The sequence below is a fragment of the Protobothrops mucrosquamatus genome, unplaced genomic scaffold (assembly GCF_001527695.2).
Source record: "Protobothrops mucrosquamatus isolate PMUCROS unplaced genomic scaffold, P.Mucros_1.0 scaffold847, whole genome shotgun sequence".
In the NCBI taxonomy this organism is placed as follows: domain Eukaryota; kingdom Metazoa; phylum Chordata; class Lepidosauria; order Squamata; family Viperidae; genus Protobothrops; species Protobothrops mucrosquamatus.
In genome coordinates, this window is record NW_015387102.1 from 124,124 (window position 1) to 143,078 (window position 18,955).

The window sequence follows — 18,955 nt, forward strand, 5'->3', positions numbered from 1 at the left end:
TTTTATTTCTTTTCATTTTACACAATATTTTCCCAAGTTACCATATGAGAATTGGGCAGTGCCTTTATTAGTCAAGTGGAGAGTTTTTAAAATGATGAAATCAGCTGCCATGGACTGCCATGTTTTTCTTTTCCCAAACAAGTTATTTGTCAGAATTAGAGGACTGACTCCTTTGAAAATGAGTTTTAGTAAACAGTTCTTACAACATGTGTATGACTGCGTGACTACAGAAGTGCTCCGTATGTTTTCAAGAATTTTATATCATTTTCTTCAGTTTTGTATTTTCTAGGCTTTCACCCTCAGAATATGATGATAATCTGAGGGATGTTGCTTTTCACTTTTCATTGTCCAGGATTGAAGAGAGAGATTCTTAGAAACTGTTTGTTTAGTTAAATTTATGTGCTGCCCATCATCAAATTATAGTATTTGAAATACTCCAGCTATTTAGATTGCTGTATGTAAGGAAGTTCTGACTGGTAGTTATACTCTATGACAACCTTTTACCATGGGAATCCTTAGAAAAGGGGGTTCTCTAATAAGATGAAATCCCTATACCTCCCAAATCTATAAAAGGCCTTGATGCAGTAAATTGACTAATAACTCAAGGAAGCCTCTAGCCATTGTACAACCACATTTATATGTTTGTAGGTCTTCAGCTGTAAGGATGAAATTCAGCCATTTCAATTTATTGCTTCACTGAAAAAGCTCAAAGCCAGGATAAAAAATTATCTAAATTGGGATATAATTATTCTCTTTCAGCTTGCAGAAATGCTGATTAAGGAATGCTTGGCAAAATTTGTATTCAATCTTGTAAAAAATTGATTTACCCAACACAAAGGACTATAATGTATTAAATTATCTATAATCTAGGACACTTGCTGTCAAAACAAGTTAAAAATTAAATCTATCAACACCATACATTTTGTAAAAGTATTATTAATATAGAAGAAATGATCACATAACAATTTTTGTTTTTACAAAATTATATTGAATTGATCAGAAACTGGTCCAAAGTCATAAATATATCCTTCAAAGATTCTAGTATCAATTTCTTAGAATAAAAAGTTATAGTAAGACTTGCCATAAAACTTTCAATCTAGACAGCCAAGAAATATTAAATTAAAATAAACTCAAAGAAAGTATAATATACATGTGCTGCTATACTCACAGCACTGTGGCTGACCTTCATCTTGACAGTTGCATAGATAACATATCACTTTTAGAACTTTGGGGAATGTGTATTTTAAGCAAAATCTGGCACTTAAGAGATGTTATGTCATATTACATGGTCCCTTTAGCTGGTTCTATAGTTTTGATTTAAAAGGCAGGCTTGCTCATATATTCTTCCATTGTCTGCAACAAAGAACAGTAAAGAAAATAACTCAGTTATAATCAGAAGTTACCCATAAAATTCATAATGTAAGAACAATCAACCTATACAAAAGCAGATAACTGAAACTAATTTGCTAAACTAAAGAAAAATCACATTATTAATAGACTCATTCTCTTCTCACTAGCTTAATCTTGTAGCCTAGACTACTTATGTTAAAATGTTAAATGTTAAATGTTAAAATTATTTACCTTCAGTACAAAAATAAAATAGTTTTGAAATCATGAAGCTAATGAACATAAAACATTATTTTATTAATAAATTCATAATCTTTCAATCAAATAATTCTAGTGTTTTCTTTTACCAATCTACAATCAAGTTTGAGATAACAGCATGTATGACAAAAAAAAAATAATTAAAATATAATGAATAAATTAAACAAAAAACAAAAAACCCTCAAAGGGTGTACTTGATGAACCATTAGGTCTCTTTCTGATGTCAGTTTTCTATGTTTCTATGCATTATAGCAACTTAAGCTTTTCTGGAAACACTGAGAATCTCAAGATATCTTCTTGTCTCTGGATTAAAAATGGATTAGCAGCATATTTAGCATTTAGTCAACAAAATTTGTTTGTTCTGACCTGGTTTGATCTGGGTTCATTTTAGATGCTTCTATGGAAGTCTTTAGTAATTTTCCACCACGATAAAGTCATTCCCAATACTTTTTAAAATTCTAGCATTACTTGTGCACAAACCAGTCTCTATGGTGTGCTTATGTCCCATTGAGACTAATTTTACTATGCTACATATTCAGCTAATTTGCTTAACAAATGAGACTTAAGATTGTTTCACAAATCATACCTTGTTTTTCCATAACATCATAGGTACATGCTATTAGGGATAAGTAGGGCACAAAGTCCAAGTATTAATTTATACAGCTGATAATAATTACAATTATCATGTTGGACAGATTGGGAAAAATAGTCCTGCCTCTTTTAAATCCCTTTTTACTTAATGCTGGCCATGAAATTAAGTATTTGAAAACACTAGATATGTTAATGAGTAGGCTATACATTTTAGTATTTGAACTGAATATTAGGCACCCATAATATCTTACAGAATTTTGTGTTTGTGTGTGCGTGTTTTATACATTCTATAACATGACTGAAACAAAAGAAGGCCTTTCTATAATCAATGAAGCACTTGTAGATCTTTTTTTTTTATGAATCTTTGGTTTTCTCAATTATCTAGCAAGCATCACCAATTATTCTCCTATTCCTTGGACTTTTCTAAAACCAGTCAAACATCTGGCATCTCTGCTTCCATAAACGGTTCCATAAACGGTTGGATGATCCTAAGCATTATTTTTCTAGCATGTATAATTAAGTATATTGTGTGAATATTTGTTCATTTTGCTAAGCCTCCTTTGTTTGATATTGATATGTAGACTCACTTTTTCCAATTTGTTGGCTACTGGGTCTTTCTTCCAATTTGCTGGCCTTTATAGATTCTTCTGTTGCTTGCCATATTTCTTTAGATATTTCATCAACTCCAATAGCCTTCTGACTTGAGTACTGGCCTAATTTCCAGTATTAGTGGTTCTTTTAAATATAGAGGATACCTTCTGGATGTTGACACATATAGTACACTACTGTATACTGCTTCCACCTTTGCTTAATCTTCTTTGAATTAATTCTCACCATCCATTGGTAGTTGTTTTAGCATGCCAATTCAAGGCTGGAACCTCCTTCTAAGTTAGGAAATCTTTTGGAAGACTACCCTTATTTTTCTATGTGTTTTCTTGTTTCTGGGTTTCTTGTTTTCATATTTACTGCTGTAATAGTGTTTCTTGTCCCTTCTGATATGTCTTGGAAATTCTTTGTTGAGTTCTTCCTTGAGATCTTTGTCTTCCTTGTCTTTGATTTCTTTTTTCTTCTTTGCAACTTCCACCTTTATTTTGACATCCAGTGTGCTTTTTCTGTTTCCTGATCTTTGATAGTCTGTTCTCATATTTATATTTAACAACATCTTTTATTCATTCCATTGTTCAGGTAGATCTGTGAGGTATAGAATTTCAAATGATTTCTGATGTTCTCCTTGAAAATGATGGGTACATACTGTATTCAAGATCATACCAGAGAAGCTGGCTGGCTTTCTTTTTCAGCTTTAGTTTAACTCCTCCCCTCTTAGGAATCTGGATCACATTCCACTACAGCTCTACAGTCAGCCCCTGGCTATATCCTTTCTATTATAAGTGAGCTTTTCTATATCCTTATACCAATAATATTGTTAGAGTATGATTGATGGCCTAAACCAATGCAACTTTAAGAGGGGTGTGGACTTCAACCTCCAGAAGTGGTGAATGCTCCAACACTGGAAGTTTTTAAGAAGAGACTGGACAGCCATTTTTCTGAAATGGTGTAGGTGTTTCTGCCTGAGCAGGGGGTTGGACTCGATGATCTCCAAGGTCCCTTCCAACTTTATTATTATTATTATTATTATTATTATTATTATTATTATTATTATTATTATTATTATTATTATTATTATTATTATTATTATTATTATTATTATTATTATTATTATTATTATTGCTGGCTGGGAAATTCTGGGAGCTGAAATCTTAAAGTTGCTTAAATTGAAAAACACTGGCCTTAAACAATAAGTCGGACAATCATATTTTTAAACAAGGAGAGAAAGTGAGGGATTTGTTTTCTTCTCTTTTCTGACTTACCTCTTGTAACATATCACCATCTTCTATGGCTTTCACCGCAGATTTTTTGGATGTCTCTTGAACTTCCCCGCCCATTAGAAATTCATCAAGTATAAAATATGCTTTCTCAAAATTGAAAATAATATCCAGTTCACATACCTGTTAAGTATTATAGAAATAAATATTTAGAGTCAGTATCCTGCTACTGAATATGTTAATATGTCCTCATATATACTGTGTAAATGTGCACTCTTAGGACAGCCGGGCAACTAAGGATATATAAAATTAAATGTATTCCGATGGTTCAAATTGAAATAATTTAAGACTAAGTGACATTTCAAGATCATTTTATGTCTTAACTGTTGACAGACTGCAATCCTTTTCACACTTTTCTAGAAATAAAATCCTACAGCTGGGTTTTATAAAAAGCCATCTAAAGGGTATGCACTGGCTATTATTTCTGCCTTTTTATAGACAAGCTGCCCTTTCTTCAAATTCATTCATGGGTACTATAATACATTGTCATAATAAACCAAATGAAAAGAAAACACATTATGCAATGTATTTGTTTTAGCAAGGATTGGAAGTATATACAGAAATTAATTTCTGAAGGGGAAAGGAAAGCTTTAAATGAGTAAGCCCTTTAATATTCTGATACTTTCTCTATTCTATTTTGAGTGTTTGTAGAGATGAACATTACATTAAGAATTAAAGTACACAAAATAATCACATGTGTAAATGAGCAGTTTGCCCTTATCAAGGAAAAAGATAGGATACAATATACTTCCAGATAGACTTGATAAGAAGTAGTGTTCCTTTGAAGCTTTAGTTACATTGTCTTCCTTAATGCTGCAATGTGTGAAACTATTGGCTGTACAATATGCTATCCAAAACGTTATATGACAGATGATTAGTTCACTGGCAATATACCATAAACCATACCATTTTCTAAGATGGAAATATGTGAAAGGTCTTCTCTTAGCCTTCACCTTCTCCACAACATTTTAACTTCTTCAAACAATAAAAAAATGGAGAATCTCAATAGCCAGGTTATTAGTACTTGGAACTATCTTAGAAAATAAACCAGCAACCACTATTTCGCTAGAGGTTTTTCTGTAGATTGTTGCTAGCAAGAAGTTTAGCAGCTGTATTATGAACTATTTGAAGTTCCTAACTAGTTTTCACATTTCTGCAGAAATTACCCACTGCAGGAATCTATTCTTAAGACAATGAAAAATAATTGCAACCAAGCACAATAGCCTCTTTTCAGGCAGGCAGGTTCATGAATCTCAATTGGTCAAACATATTCCACCCTACTGACACTATGAAAACTTGGGTGAAAAAGAGCTCACACATAATCCTTCAGGAAAACAGAAGTTCATCTACTAATTTTTACTTGATTTATATAGATTTTATCTGGCATATATTTTTGTTATACTGGCCTGCCCACTGGATAATTAATAAACCTTAGAAATACATAGTTAAAACATAATACATTGCAAACAAACTAAACTAGCTATTCAAGTGGACAGATAATGCACTAAAATATTTCTATCTTGCCAGAAATCTCAGAATTAAAATAATTCCAAAGCACTTAGTGTTCCTATGCCTGCATATATTTTTTCCATTAAAGAAAAAAAAATAGCATGATTGGATCCACATATAGGCTTGTGGAATAAACTCTAATTGATTATATTTTACCCCTATTCCAAACCATAAAACACAATTTGCAAAGAAAATTATGCTAAACACGTTATCAGTTGCAAAGAAAGCTATTTATGGAGCAATAATAAAGAAATAAGCTTACATTGCCAAAATATCTGTCCAATAGCTCTACATAACGATGGACAACTTCTAGGGTCAAAAGTTCATTATCTTCTTCTTCTACTGCACAACAGAAATACAAACTAGCATATCTAAATTATAAAATGAGGAGAAAAAAACATGACCATTAGCAGTACTTTTTTTTGTCATAGAACGCACTGGAACGAAGTTCTGGCACCTTTTTTCAATGGATTTTCCAAGTTTTAAAAGTAACTTTGGAAAATTTGATGTTTGGTCCATGTGGACTTGAATCGCCCTGTCAAGCATAGCAGGTCGGCAGCAAAATCATTAAAATGATGCATGCAGGCTGCTTGTGTGTCGAGTCCGATGCATGCGTACTTCATCTGTGCTAGTTGTGATGGCTGTTCTGGACCGATCAGTTAGATAGATCTGTATGTTAGAATGTTTAGCTTTTATTGGGTTCAGGCTGTCTCCTTAAGAGATAGCTTATGGGTAATATAGTTTAGTTATTCAGTGACAAATGTTCTCCACTGGACGCATCTTCAGGAATGTAAGTTTCTGTTAAGGATTCCCGGATTAAATATTTGTTTAAATCCATTTTGTCGCATTATCTATCTGGGTCTGAATTGGAAGGCAACTCAGTTCAAGATCCAGAATAATGGCACTGTTCGGCTTGTGGTAATGCTTGGCTTTTGATTGGTCATGTGGTCGCATGCTGAGTGCTTACTGCGGGCGGAGACCATTATGTTTCGTTACACAACTGACATGTGGGGGGGGTGTACAGTGTTTGATACGTGCGAAAGGTAAATAATTTCTTTATTTTAAAAAATTGTTGATAAATTGAAAATCTTTTTTAAATTTTAGTGTAAAAGTATGACCCCCAAATTTAAAAATGAAAAAAAAAATACTAATTACATCTCAACCACTAGTCCTGCTAAGAACTGAATATATAACTTTTTAAATAAAAAATTAACAAGATGTGAGTTCCAGCACCTTTTTTCTTACAAAAAAAGCACTGACCATAGTATATATTAAAGATCAGTTTTGTTCTTTCTTCAATTTTGCTTGTTCAGTACATCATAAAATAATTTGTCTTAAAAGCACCCTGAAAAGTGTTTATCAGTGATTATGAAAACAAGAAGTGCCATATCAGTTATGTTGATATGAAGTAAGTTTACAATTCAGCACAACAATCTGTCATAAAATCTCACCCTGTTTCTCTAAGGTCTGTGGTATGCAAACCTATTTTTTACTTCTTAACATACCTTCATACATCTTAATACTTTATGAATATCGGTCCCAAATAATATTTCAAATGTTTGCATATTGATATAGTTTTTATGTAAACAGTTTATTTCATTAAAAGAAAGGGCAATGGTCTCTTTTGAAAAAATCCAACATTCATGTTCCAGTAGCCCTTTTGTTCGTCTCTTTCATGATGAAAGTTTACACACTGTTTTGTGACCTTGAGTTAGCCCAATAAATGGATTGCTTTAAGGTAAATGTTTTCTTGAGCAGCCCAGAGTTTGCTCATGGGCAGCTCAGATTACCCTGAGATTTTATCTCACAAGCGTAGCAGCAGTAATTACTAGGAAAGTACAAATTAAAAACCATGAAATAATAGCAGAAATATGTACACAAGAGAGAAATTGTCACACTTGAAAGTCCTCAGATGATTGTGAAAACCAGTATTTTTCATCATACCCCTGAAAAAAATGTTGCTGGGTAGGTCAGTGTTTCTCAGTCTCAGCAATTTCAACTCCCAGAATTCCCCAGCCAGCAATGCAATTTCAGAATTGAATTTCATGCATTTTAAACTTGTTGATGTTGAGAAACACTGGTTGTTTAGGTGTGTCATTGACTTGAAAATGTTATCCAACCCTTCCTTCGGCTAACAGAAGCCCCCAAAGGTAGTTTTATGTTCAGTATATTGATACAATTCCTGTATACCTTTTTTTTCTACAAAAACAATATTTTTTTTATAGAAAATGAAACTGAACTCATGTGGTTGTTCTTCAGCCCAGACCATTTATTCCTCTTCCCTTTTCATCACATACGGATGATGATCTGCTGTATATAAAAAGTTGATTTATAAAACTTCCCATACCTTTTGTAAACAAGCTTGAGATCTTTCCAGTTAACAAAGCTGCTCATTTTTTGATTTCGAGCCAGAATAATCTGCACAATTTCTCGGGTGACTTTTTTCTTTTCCTTTTCAGGAAGTGTAATAAACCATTTCTGAAGTCTTAATTTCCCTTGTCGGCTGAACAGCAGGATAAAATGTATCTAGAATAAAGAAAACAAGTTGATTATAATGACATGAGTGTAGAAAGTGCCACAACTTTTTTTTCTTTTTCTAATATATTTTTTGTTTTATCATAAAAAATAAAATACAAAACAGAAAAACAAATGAAATGAAACAAAACAAAAGCATACATTCTACCCTAACAACAACAAAAAAGAAAAAAATAGTGTACAAAAAAAGAGGGAAAAAAGATCAATTAAATTTAATATTTAACATGTAGGATCCACTCTGGCTGCTAATTCAGTTAAGTTCAAAATGAAAAGTTTTTCTTTTCTTCTAAAGTCAGCTTGTTACCAAGCCATATATTTTCCATACAGAATCTTGCTTGTTACTAAACAAAAGTGTAAAAAAACCCGGTGTGTGTGTGAGTGTGTGTTATATTTTGCTACTTACCCTCTTTTCCCTGGGCTGATATTCTTCAAATATCTATATCTTCAACATCTACACTTTATATCTGAGATGGTCAAGCATTTTACTACTAATGCTTTCTTTAGTTTTACTGCTACTATGGCCTTTGAAAAAAGAACTGATCTGCCAAAGAAAAGCGATGGAAGGAATAACAACACAGCACTGGAGTGTGTATTATCATAATATCAAGGTGCAAATATGCACCAAAGGCAAAGCATCAAGAATAAAATTAAACAAAAATATATACAAAATCTCAGAGCTAAAGCAAATACAAAACACATTTACCTATGTTTGGATTATAAACTAATTCAGTCTCTGTGAACTTTAACCAAACCCAATTAGCTGTCTTAAAATTTAAACCAAGTAACTCAGTAATCAGGATTTGTGTTTCCTCAGTGGCTTTTGGTTATTTCCATTTTGAGTCAAATCTTTCAAAAGATCTTTTTAATTTTATAACATTTTCTGCCATGATAATGGATTGCAGTTCTGCCATGATAATGGATTCATTGCAGTTCTGCCATGATAATGGATTCATGTCAAATAACCCCACTAGACACAATAGATACAATGCTGCAAGATAGACTAGTAACTGCTATGGCATTTTCCTAGTTCCAATGATATCTTTGCCAAGTTTGCAAATTTAGTGTTTAAAAATCAGTAGGTCTATCATTAATCACCTAGGTAAACTATTAAAAACCACAAGTTTGGGGGTTCAAGAGGGTCTGAACATCATTTCATTCTTCAAATAAGATGGAGAATGCTATTTCTATCATTAATATTAGAACACCTTCCATTAAATCTGTTCTTTAAAAAATGATGCTTGCCGATACAATATGTAATGTGAAAAATTCTTCCAGTCTATTTGAATTACCATTTTAATCCCTCACTCTCCAACTAGATGGTAACCATATAAGCAGATTGCCCAATTGGAAGCTTATAATTATAAAATAGTTTTGATTCAGATGGCTGGCTTAAGGTCAACTAGTATCATTCACCATAAAAACAGTTCTTGCCACTCCAAGTTCAATACCCTTGCCACTATATTTCATGTATTTTATATTTCCTCTTAATAACCCAACCTTTATAGAGTAGAGATATTGGATTACCAAAAATTATTTAATACATAGGTGGCTGCAATTTCAGTGAAAGCTGTCAAAATTAGTCCCTGAGCCATGGAGCCAAAGAATTAATTAGGGGAGATAACTATAAATTTATTAGATTAAGTTGTTCTCAATATGCAATTTAATTCTATTTTTTCTTTTCCTTTGACATAGATGAAGCTGCATAGATACAGATATAGTTTATGGATTCAGTAATAATTTTGATCTATAAATTGATGATGAATCTCAGTGGGGTAAACAATTGAGATATTGAAATTGGGTGTTTACCAGATGAGATATCAGTTCTATGAAACAGCAAGAGTTGTGCTTTTCCAGTTTGTCTATTAGTGGCCAGAAGTGCCTTTCACCAGTTTGGACTAGCTTGAACTACATATGATTTGGGTTAAGATGTCTGACATTATCAGCGCTTCCTCAAGTACTATTCTCAACTTTATTATTACAGTATACTGTTTTTATGGATGTCTTTGAAAATGACCTTGGTTGAAGATCAACCAAGTCAGAATGTCTGTGTTAGATGGTTAGCAGGTATAGCCAGTTGAAATTACACCAATGCTAAAATCTTTCGTTTGCTCTCAGGCTAATTCAAAATGGTAGCTTTAATTCTGAAAATCTTAAGTGGATAGCATCAGAGGATGTTTTTCTGTCTATCAGACCCGGAAATGTCCTAATTCTACTAGGGAGGCCCTTCTTTTAGTGTCAGCAACAGAAGAAAAGTATATCTGCCCTGATGATAGATTAATTTTTGTTTCTATCCTTATTTCCAGGGCTTTTTTTCAGCCGGAACGCGGCGGAACCGCGTTCCGGCACCTTTTTCCGGGCCGGCCGCACCGGAAATAGCCCCTCCCACACCGGAAATAGCCCCTCCCAAATTTTACTTGCATTCCTGTTCTCTAAAGGGGCGGTCCTAGGGTNTGATGAGGGCGTGGCCAGGTTTGAGTTCCGCCACCTTTTCTCCGAGAAAAAAAGCCCTGCTTATTTCTATGGATAAAATTCTTGATATTTTATTTATCTATTTATTTTTCATGTTATAGAAACTTCTCCTAACTTGGGTGTCCTTTAAATATGTTGAGTTCAACCCCCTGATTTACTAATTAGCATGACAATTGCTAAGAATTCTAGGAACTGAAATCCACATATCTGAAAGATCCATAGGTTAGGAAGGTTAGTTTGATACAATCTTTAAAAAAATTAAGTGCAATTATAAATATTGTAAGAAGAACGATTAGATTTTAATAACAAAGTCATATATATCTTACTTTGAGACACGTATGAAAGCTTATATATCATTTGGAACAGATGGATTTTTCAGATTTCTACAGTCATCTGTCAAATCTGTCTTTAGGAAACCGCTTCATTATTTTAGAAGAAAAGGCAGTTATATTTTTTAAAAAATTAACAGCAGAAGCAATCCATATTTCACATGTGCTGATCTTACACTTTCACTAGGGACAGACAATAGACCAAAAAATGGAGAATTGGAATCAGAAAATCTGATCTCAGGAACTGATCTGCCATTTCTCCCAACTCTTGCTATGATTCTGCCTATTAAGCCAGTTAGAAATAGCGAAAGTACCACCTGAATTTAACCTGTATCTTACAACAATTCTTCCTATCTCAGTTCATTTAGCATTTACTACGAGAGCATAAAATACAACTAAATGACATTTCTATCAACAAACCAGTGAAACTTTGGTAATTTTATCTTTGCCTTATGTTCTGGGCTTCTATTTACTGGTTTTGAAACAAGGTGTGTTATTGATTTAAGGGAGTGAGTCATTTTAGGGCTTTTCCATTTCAACAAGACTTTACTGGATGTTATATTGTTCAGCTTGTATATCAAGAGCCAGTATGAAAGTTCAAAGATGTAATAGGAGAACAGACTGTGCCTCTCTCTCTCTCTCTCTCTCTCTCTCTCTCTCTCTCTCTCTCTCTCTCTCTCTCTCTCTCTCTCTCTCTCTCTCTCTTTCTCTCTGACAGTGACATAATTAAGAAAGAGAGAAAATGATCAATTGATTTAGGCTCTTGAATCTCAATGAGGTTTCTGGCCAACAGATGTGGACTATGAACACTGAAAGAGAAGGAGAACTAATTACTGACAATGTTTTGGTGCTATAGGTAGGTAAAAGAGAAAATGAACAATTGGTGCTATAATAGCTATAATAAAACTACAGCTACTGTAGTCATAGTTTTATTATAGCAAAAAATGGGTTTTCTATTTCCCCTCCCAGTCACTACCTGTTTCATAGATGTTTTAAGCAGTTTTGAAAAAAAATATTTGTATAATTGTCCTATTTGTTTTTTTGCTCTGATAAACATAGCTCATAATGTTGAGATGTCCCTTGTTTGGAAAAATGCCACATGACAAAAAGAAAAGTATATGTTAATTTGCTCATTTTGGGGGTAAGCACTACAAACTGAGTTGGGAGCACAAATGAAATTTTATTTTCCGTGCTTGTGGCTGTCAGTGAAATTCAATCTACCAAACAATCATGGAAAAAGATGGAACTTCGTGAAAAACTTTGATTTGAATATAAAGGATGTAATGAAGTTGGCTGTTTTAAACATGTTTATAACATCCTTGCTGTTTAAATTCTTGTTTAAATTACTAAGCTCCTGCTTTTCAGTGTCAATTGTAGTCAATATTTTACATTAAAATGAAGGCTCTTGAGTTAGATGCAAGTGAAAGCAAGAATGCAAATAACCCTGAGAGTTAAATTGGGGGTGGGGATGAGAGAAAAAATCATCAATTTAGTAAATGTAATTCATACAAAGACAAAGACAATATTAAGTTATGACAAGTTTAACTGCAGATAATTTATTTTAGTAAAAAAAAAACCTGTACAATATTGTGCCTCCAGGCCTCATTATTTTTACAAAAGGGAAAGAAAAAGCATTCACAGCAATCAAGAATGGGATGATAACCATGAACTACAGAATCAGAATGGCATTGATATGCCTTCTTCAAAGGACTCTTCCTAGTAAGAAATGCTGGATATTTCACAATTTTTGAGGGACAAAGAATTCAGCGGGGATACCAGCAGGACATGTGTCACACACAATAACCCTTTTTTTGATTGGCTTCTTTAAAACTCTTCAAAAGTTCTTGTGCAGATAAGAAGAAGGTAACAAGGAACAGAGAAAGAGGGGAAAAACATAATACTGTACATGACTCAGCATCATTCTGTTTATCCATTCTGATTAGAAGATTGTCCTATCAGTAACTCAGTTTTCTTGTGCTATCAAAGCACTTTTCCTATATGGAAAATAAAAGGGAATGTGGGTATTTGATTTTATCTTGACCTTTCTCTAGCCTTCTGAATTGCTGAATTACTCACAAGGCTTTAAAAAGAGTTCAGATTCAGTTCAAAATTGTTTTAATTTTGAGTCTGAAAACAATGGAATCTCTTCAAAGGACCCCAGTTCGATTTATGTTTCTTTGTACAAAGCAGGTTTAGTTAATAAATCAAACTATAATATCAGGAAACAAGATAAAAGTATATTGTATGCAAGCTACAGCAAACTGAACATAGAAGGTGCAGATTTTGGCTCATAAATGTATGACAAAGGATTGATAGAGGCGAGAGAGAAGGGGGAAAAAACTGGAACAGGGACAAAAATGTCACCTTGATGGGATAGAATAAGAGAGTTGGCAGGAAGAAAGGGAGACACAGAGGAGAAACTTAGAAGAAGAACCTCAACATTAGAAGCTCCTGAACCTCTGAAAGGAGTATCTAACACTTCACAGATTTAAGTAAGCGACCACTGGGAAAAGTATGGGAGAGGCAAATTTGCCTTGTTTTAATTTCAGATTATTTCATATGGATAATCAAGGGAAGCCCTATAAGAAGTAAATAAAATTGTAATGTCTTTAACATTTTTTTTTTACTTTTTTTGGTGCTAGAGCTGCTGTGCTATATTTTATATCTGAGAAGATGAAACAGTGCATCCTTAATACATAGATAACATTATCCATATCAAAATTAGCTGATCTTTTTTGCCAGGCTCTCCCCATATTTTTGACTGATTAAGTAATCCATGTGGAGTCCTTGGTGCTCTCAGAGCTTAGTGGTTTTCTTACAGACTTGCTAGCACTGATGATTTACCTACTGAAATGCCTGCAAGAAAATCACCAAGCTCAGAGAGCACCGAGGACCCCACATTCTAACCCCAAGCTACAACTGTTCTCTTCTTTCATTAAATAATCCATCTTAAAAATATAGGTTTACTCAGTGATGGCGAACCTTTTAGAGACCGAGTGCCCAAACTGCAACCCAAAACCACTTATGTATCGTCGGGTGCCGGATGGGCGTGACCCATTGGGTAGGTGTGGCCCATTGGGTGGGTGTGGCCAATTGAATGGGCGTAGCCCATTGGGAGGGTGTGGTGGCGGTGGTAATGGCAGACTGGGTGGGACTAAAAAGTTCAATCAATCAATTCCAACTTTGCGAGATCTTTTTTTTCCCCGCAAGAAGTTGAAATTGATTGAAACTTTTTTATTTTTTTGCACACAATGGTGGAGGCCTAAAGCAAAAAGGTTTTATAAAACCCAGCTGAAAGCCTAGGACTGGGGCGACGGCGTGCGTGCCCACAGAGAGGGCTCTGTGTGCCACCTGTGGCACGCATGCCATAGGTTCGCCACCACGGGGTTTACTAATAAAATACTAAGTATTAAAATTTTTCAATAAAAGTGCCTACTTGATTGGGAACAAAACCAATTATGACATCAAAAAAGAGGAAGGATATACTGTTGATAAGACTAATGGGTAGGAAAGGAAAAAAATAGCCTTTCTGCAAATATATGTTTTGATAGATGGATAGAAAAGTCTTGATGGACACAACAACAGAGAGATTTCAGATAATCAGCTGTTTCATATGATAAATGGGATCAAATAGTTGAAGACACAAATACAGGGATTTCTTTTGCTGGATTATTACATCTAGGAGAATTAATCCTTTTTGTTTTATTCAGCTAGCATTATGCTGTATCTCCTTCCCCACAAATATGGCATGCTGGTTATTCTGTTTAGTCTTTTACAGAGATTATATGTTCCCTAGAGTTAAGGACTTTGAAATCTTGTCAATTTGAATTTATTTTAATAATCAAAAGGCAGACTGATATGCAAAAGGACTAAAACTAGGCCTAATCGCCTGTGGTGAATTAAAATATTTTTTTCTCCAGCTTTTCCCTGAAATTCTGTATTCAAAAATGGTTTGCCTTCAAATTAATAATAATAATAATAATAATAATAATAATAATAATAATAATAATGATAAATAAATTATCCTTTCCAGAAGTGTTAAGTTACAACCCATAATCTTTCCAATATCCCCAAAAGCATGTTGTAATCCATCATATCAGAAGGGAATCAGGTTGAGGAAAATTGCTATGGGTTTCAATTGGGAGAGAAAGCAAACACTTTCAGGCAGAGCTTGGCCAGTTCCTGATTAGGACAAAAAGCTGATCTACAGGATTTTAATTGATTCATCAAGACAACTCTTATGTTTTTAGCTTAGAAGGAAAAACACTTAGTAGATGAAAATATTTGCCTATATGCCAGATGCTATGTGTGACACTAATAAGCAAATCTAAGTAAATCCTAAAGTCAGCAGTTCCCTTTCTTAAAAACACATTCTCACACATATAATTAGAATTGAAAAATTGGCTCAGGTGGAACTGCTTTTTTTTTCCCTTCAAATTTAATTGCCACACTAAAAAAAACAGTAAGCTGGTTGGGCACGCCTTTCACTGTACTCAGTATGGGTGGCTCCCCTTCACAGCTTTTAACTGTTCCTTAGAAAGAACCGAAACACTTTTGACAGATGTCCTTTGAACAATGTGTAAGTGCCATTCATTTCTTCACAAGCTTTAAATCTGAGTAATGTTTTGTTCAATTCATTTATGTGTGTGCATATACATTTCAAATAAGTTTTTTGTCCTCCTCTCCAAAAAATGAAGAAAGAATAAAATTATTACAGCTATGCAGAAAATGGAATTTGAAGAGCAAAATATGAAATGAAGTGCACATGGAACACCTGACTGCCGTTGTGTCTTTTCCTTTCACAACAACTGTAATATCTCAGAAAAAGACAGAGTTGGGCTTCTTAATTGCACAAAGTATGTGAACCCTACTGTATATAGCAAGCTCCATTTAAAAAGGGTAAATTGAAACATTTAAAACATCCAAATCAAAGGTCAAAACCCATCATTTCCTGTCCTTGAGGCAAATCCTCTCCAATTGAGTGGACTTAGTTGAAGAGTTGAACTAAATTTAACCAAGAGTTGGACTAAGAGTTGAGACCACTGACCAGAATTGAGCTTATTTATTATTTACTCAACATCCCTGCTTTTTTTTTTCCCCCTTCTCTCTCCTTGACTGCTTCCATACTTAGTCTTACCAACTTTCCTGTCCCCATTCTGGAGAAGCAAAACAAACCTTTGCTTAACATTACCAAATAAACATCATAAAATCAGATAAGGAAGTACAAATTCCTGGACATCTTAATATATACCGGTAATCCCATAGCACAAAACTCTAGCAAAGGTGAGTGAATGAACTAGGTCAAGGGTAGGCAACCTTGGCTCCTTTATGACTTGTGGATTTCAACTCCCAAAATTCCTGAGCCAGCCATGTTGAGGGGAAAGGCAGAGATTTCCAAGCTGAGCCCTGCTGGCTCAGGAATTCTGGGAGTTGAAGTTCACGAGTCATAAAAGAGCCAAGATTGCCTACCCTTGAACTAGGTGAATGAACTTCACCTAGAATGAACAAGGAGTACTATGTCAAGACAAGCCTCACTTGCTTGGAAATAAAACTCTTCTTTCCCCTGGTGGTAGAGTCATTGTTGACATTATAATGCCATTGTAAGTATCTCAAACCACTCCTTATTGACATTCTCCACTTCACACTTGAGTAACAGCATCAAGTTCAACCCCCAACTCAGTGCAGAATCCATTACAGCCTGTATGATAGATGACCATACAATCTATGTTCAAAGATTTCCAATGAAGAAAAACAAGCACAACCTTGACCAAGAGTTTATTCTTGGAATCATCTGAAGCCTGAATATTCTCCTTATATCATTGATTCTGGTTCTGCCCACTGGGTCAATAGAAAATAAATCCCATGCTGTCTTCTAAGTGACAGCCCTTCACATAGTTGAAAACTATTATCATATCTTTCCTTGTGTATTTTTTCTATATATTAAAATATCCATAAATTGATTTTTATATAGCTTGGTTTTCAGATCAATCACCATTGTGATACTCTTCTTTTAAATTTGCTCCAGTTTACAATTGCCCTTTTTATGTTTATTTATATCCTACCTTTATTATTTTTACAAACACAAGGCAGTGAACATATCCAAAACAAATCCTCCTGTTTTCCCCACAACAACATCCCTGTGAGGTGAGATGGGCTGAGAAACAGTAACTGGCCCAAGATCATCCAGCTGGCTAAGGCAAGACTTGAACTCACAGTCTCTTGCTTTCTAGCCTGGTGCCTTAATCACTAGACCAAACTAGTTTTTTAACCAGAACAAGACACAGTATTCCAAGTAGGATCTGATCAAGGAAGAGCAGAGTTGGGACAGTTCCTTCCCATGACGTGGACATTAGGTCCTGCAAATTCACCTTAAAGTGTCATTTACCTTTTTAGCATGTATTTCACCCTAGTGGTACATATTGAATTTGTGATCAATAAGAACCAGATTCCTTTCACATGAATTGCTGTGAAGTCTCCCTATCTTATACTTGTGCCTATCCAGATGCAGAAGTTTGTTCAACCAATGTTCCATCATATTCATTTCAGTACACTCAAGATTGTCTAAGTGTTTTGTTTTTAATTCCTTCCCTCCTCTTAAGTATTAAGTATTAACCATCCTACCTTTTAGGTTCTCTAAGCATTGATTTAGCTTCCTCATCCAAGTCACTAATAAAAATGTAAGAAGGCACAAGACAAAGCTCCACGGAACCCCATAACTAAGTGGAACCATTACGATCATTCTCAGCCAACTGCAAATCTTTTTAACAATAGTGTCACCTAGTTCTTATTTTACCATTTTATAAAAGAGAAATAGACTATTTGAAAGTCTTGGTATATTATGTCTGGAGCATACCAATCATCCATTACACCAGGGGTCTTCAAACTTGGCCCTTTTATGACTTGTGGATTTCAACTCTCAAAATTCCTCAACCAGGCATGCTGGCTGAGGAATTCTGGGAGTTGAAATCCACAAGTCATAAAAGGGCCAAGTTTGAAGACCCCTGCATTACACTAACAACTTTCTCAAAGGAGATAAATTTAGTTTGAATGACATCAAAAACATAGTGTGCTGCTTGGGTTCACAGAATACAGTGAACCACAGACAATGATTTTTTTTAGCCTACCGTAAGGTGTTAATCCAGCCACAACCTTGTAACAGGTATTTTTTACATTCACGATCCCCCATCCCCACCCCAATGTTGAAAGTGATGAATGGCTTAGCTAAGTACCAGATCATCACTTGCTGACTCAAAGTAGAATTGATCTTTCCCATACTTACCTAAACTTTTGATGTCCCTCTCCTCTGCTATATAACTTCCAGAATCTCCAACCAACGAACCCACCAACCAGTTCTGGCTTTGTGTGATGCATGATGCAGCTCATCCCACACAGCTAATTTAATATAATATGTTTTAGCTTAAAATGTATTTAGTAAATACTGCCATGGGTTCAATTATGCCTTGCAACGTTCCTGGGCTAAGCCCCATGAAAAGAAAAGTGGAAAATTTCAGAAATTAAAACTGCACGAGGTCGGATACGATTCTTTTTTTTTCTCTCTCTCTTCCCGATATTGACTAAGCAACAGGTATAAAGAGGCTTTTCAAAGATAAGCGACTTTTGCCCCGTCCTTCTCTTCTGTTGATTTTGGCTGCAATAGGAATTGAATTAACCCTCGCGCTACAAAGAAGCAGGAACAGGAAGGGCAATGAAAAGCAATCGGAGGAACCAACAGTCGAATCAAGTTCCCCCAAAAATTTGTCTGGTTCCTCCCAAGCGACCGATCGGGAGCTCAGCGAGCCCCCTCGAACCGAATAGCCCGCGGGACTTGCTGAGTTTGCGGGACGTTAAAGGGAAGCCTCGAGCCCTACTCGCCCCGCCGCTCTGTTCGGGAGGTTGCTGCTTCACCTGGCTTCCACAGGTAGATCCCTCCTCTGCCCGGAGAGCCCCGAAGCGGGTTCCCTTTCCTCCCACTCCCGCCAGTCGCTTCCCACCACTCACCATGGCTGCCGCAGACCCGCTTCCCCGGAGGTTCGT

The 18,955-nt window shown here is 35.0% G+C and overlaps 1 protein-coding gene across 1 annotated transcript; it reads right to left on the reverse strand.

The window, feature by feature from the left end:
* Positions 1–916: 916 nt before the first annotated feature.
* On the reverse strand, positions 917–18,955 carry AP1S3 (adaptor related protein complex 1 subunit sigma 3). The gene is made up of 5 exons (XM_015819016.1): positions 18,920–18,955; positions 7,936–8,114; positions 5,851–5,959; positions 4,065–4,202; positions 917–1,353 (listed from the first exon to the last, which is right to left on the reverse strand). Exons 1-5 carry the CDS (start codon positions 18,920–18,922, stop codon positions 1,318–1,320), a joined length of 465 nt encoding a protein of 154 aa, XP_015674502.1. The 5' UTR covers positions 18,923–18,955; the 3' UTR covers positions 917–1,317.

Excerpts from the sequence above, each read along its gene's own strand:
- AP1S3 (XM_015819016.1), bottom strand. Across the intron at positions 5,960-7,935 it reads CTCAAGCTTGTTTACAAAAG|ATATGCTAGTTTGTATTTCT; the intron begins GTATGGGAAGTT and ends TTTATAATTTAG. Across the intron at positions 4,203-5,850 it reads TGGACAGATATTTTGGCAAT|GTATGTGAACTGGATATTAT; the intron begins GTAAGCTTATTT and ends AATACTTAACAG.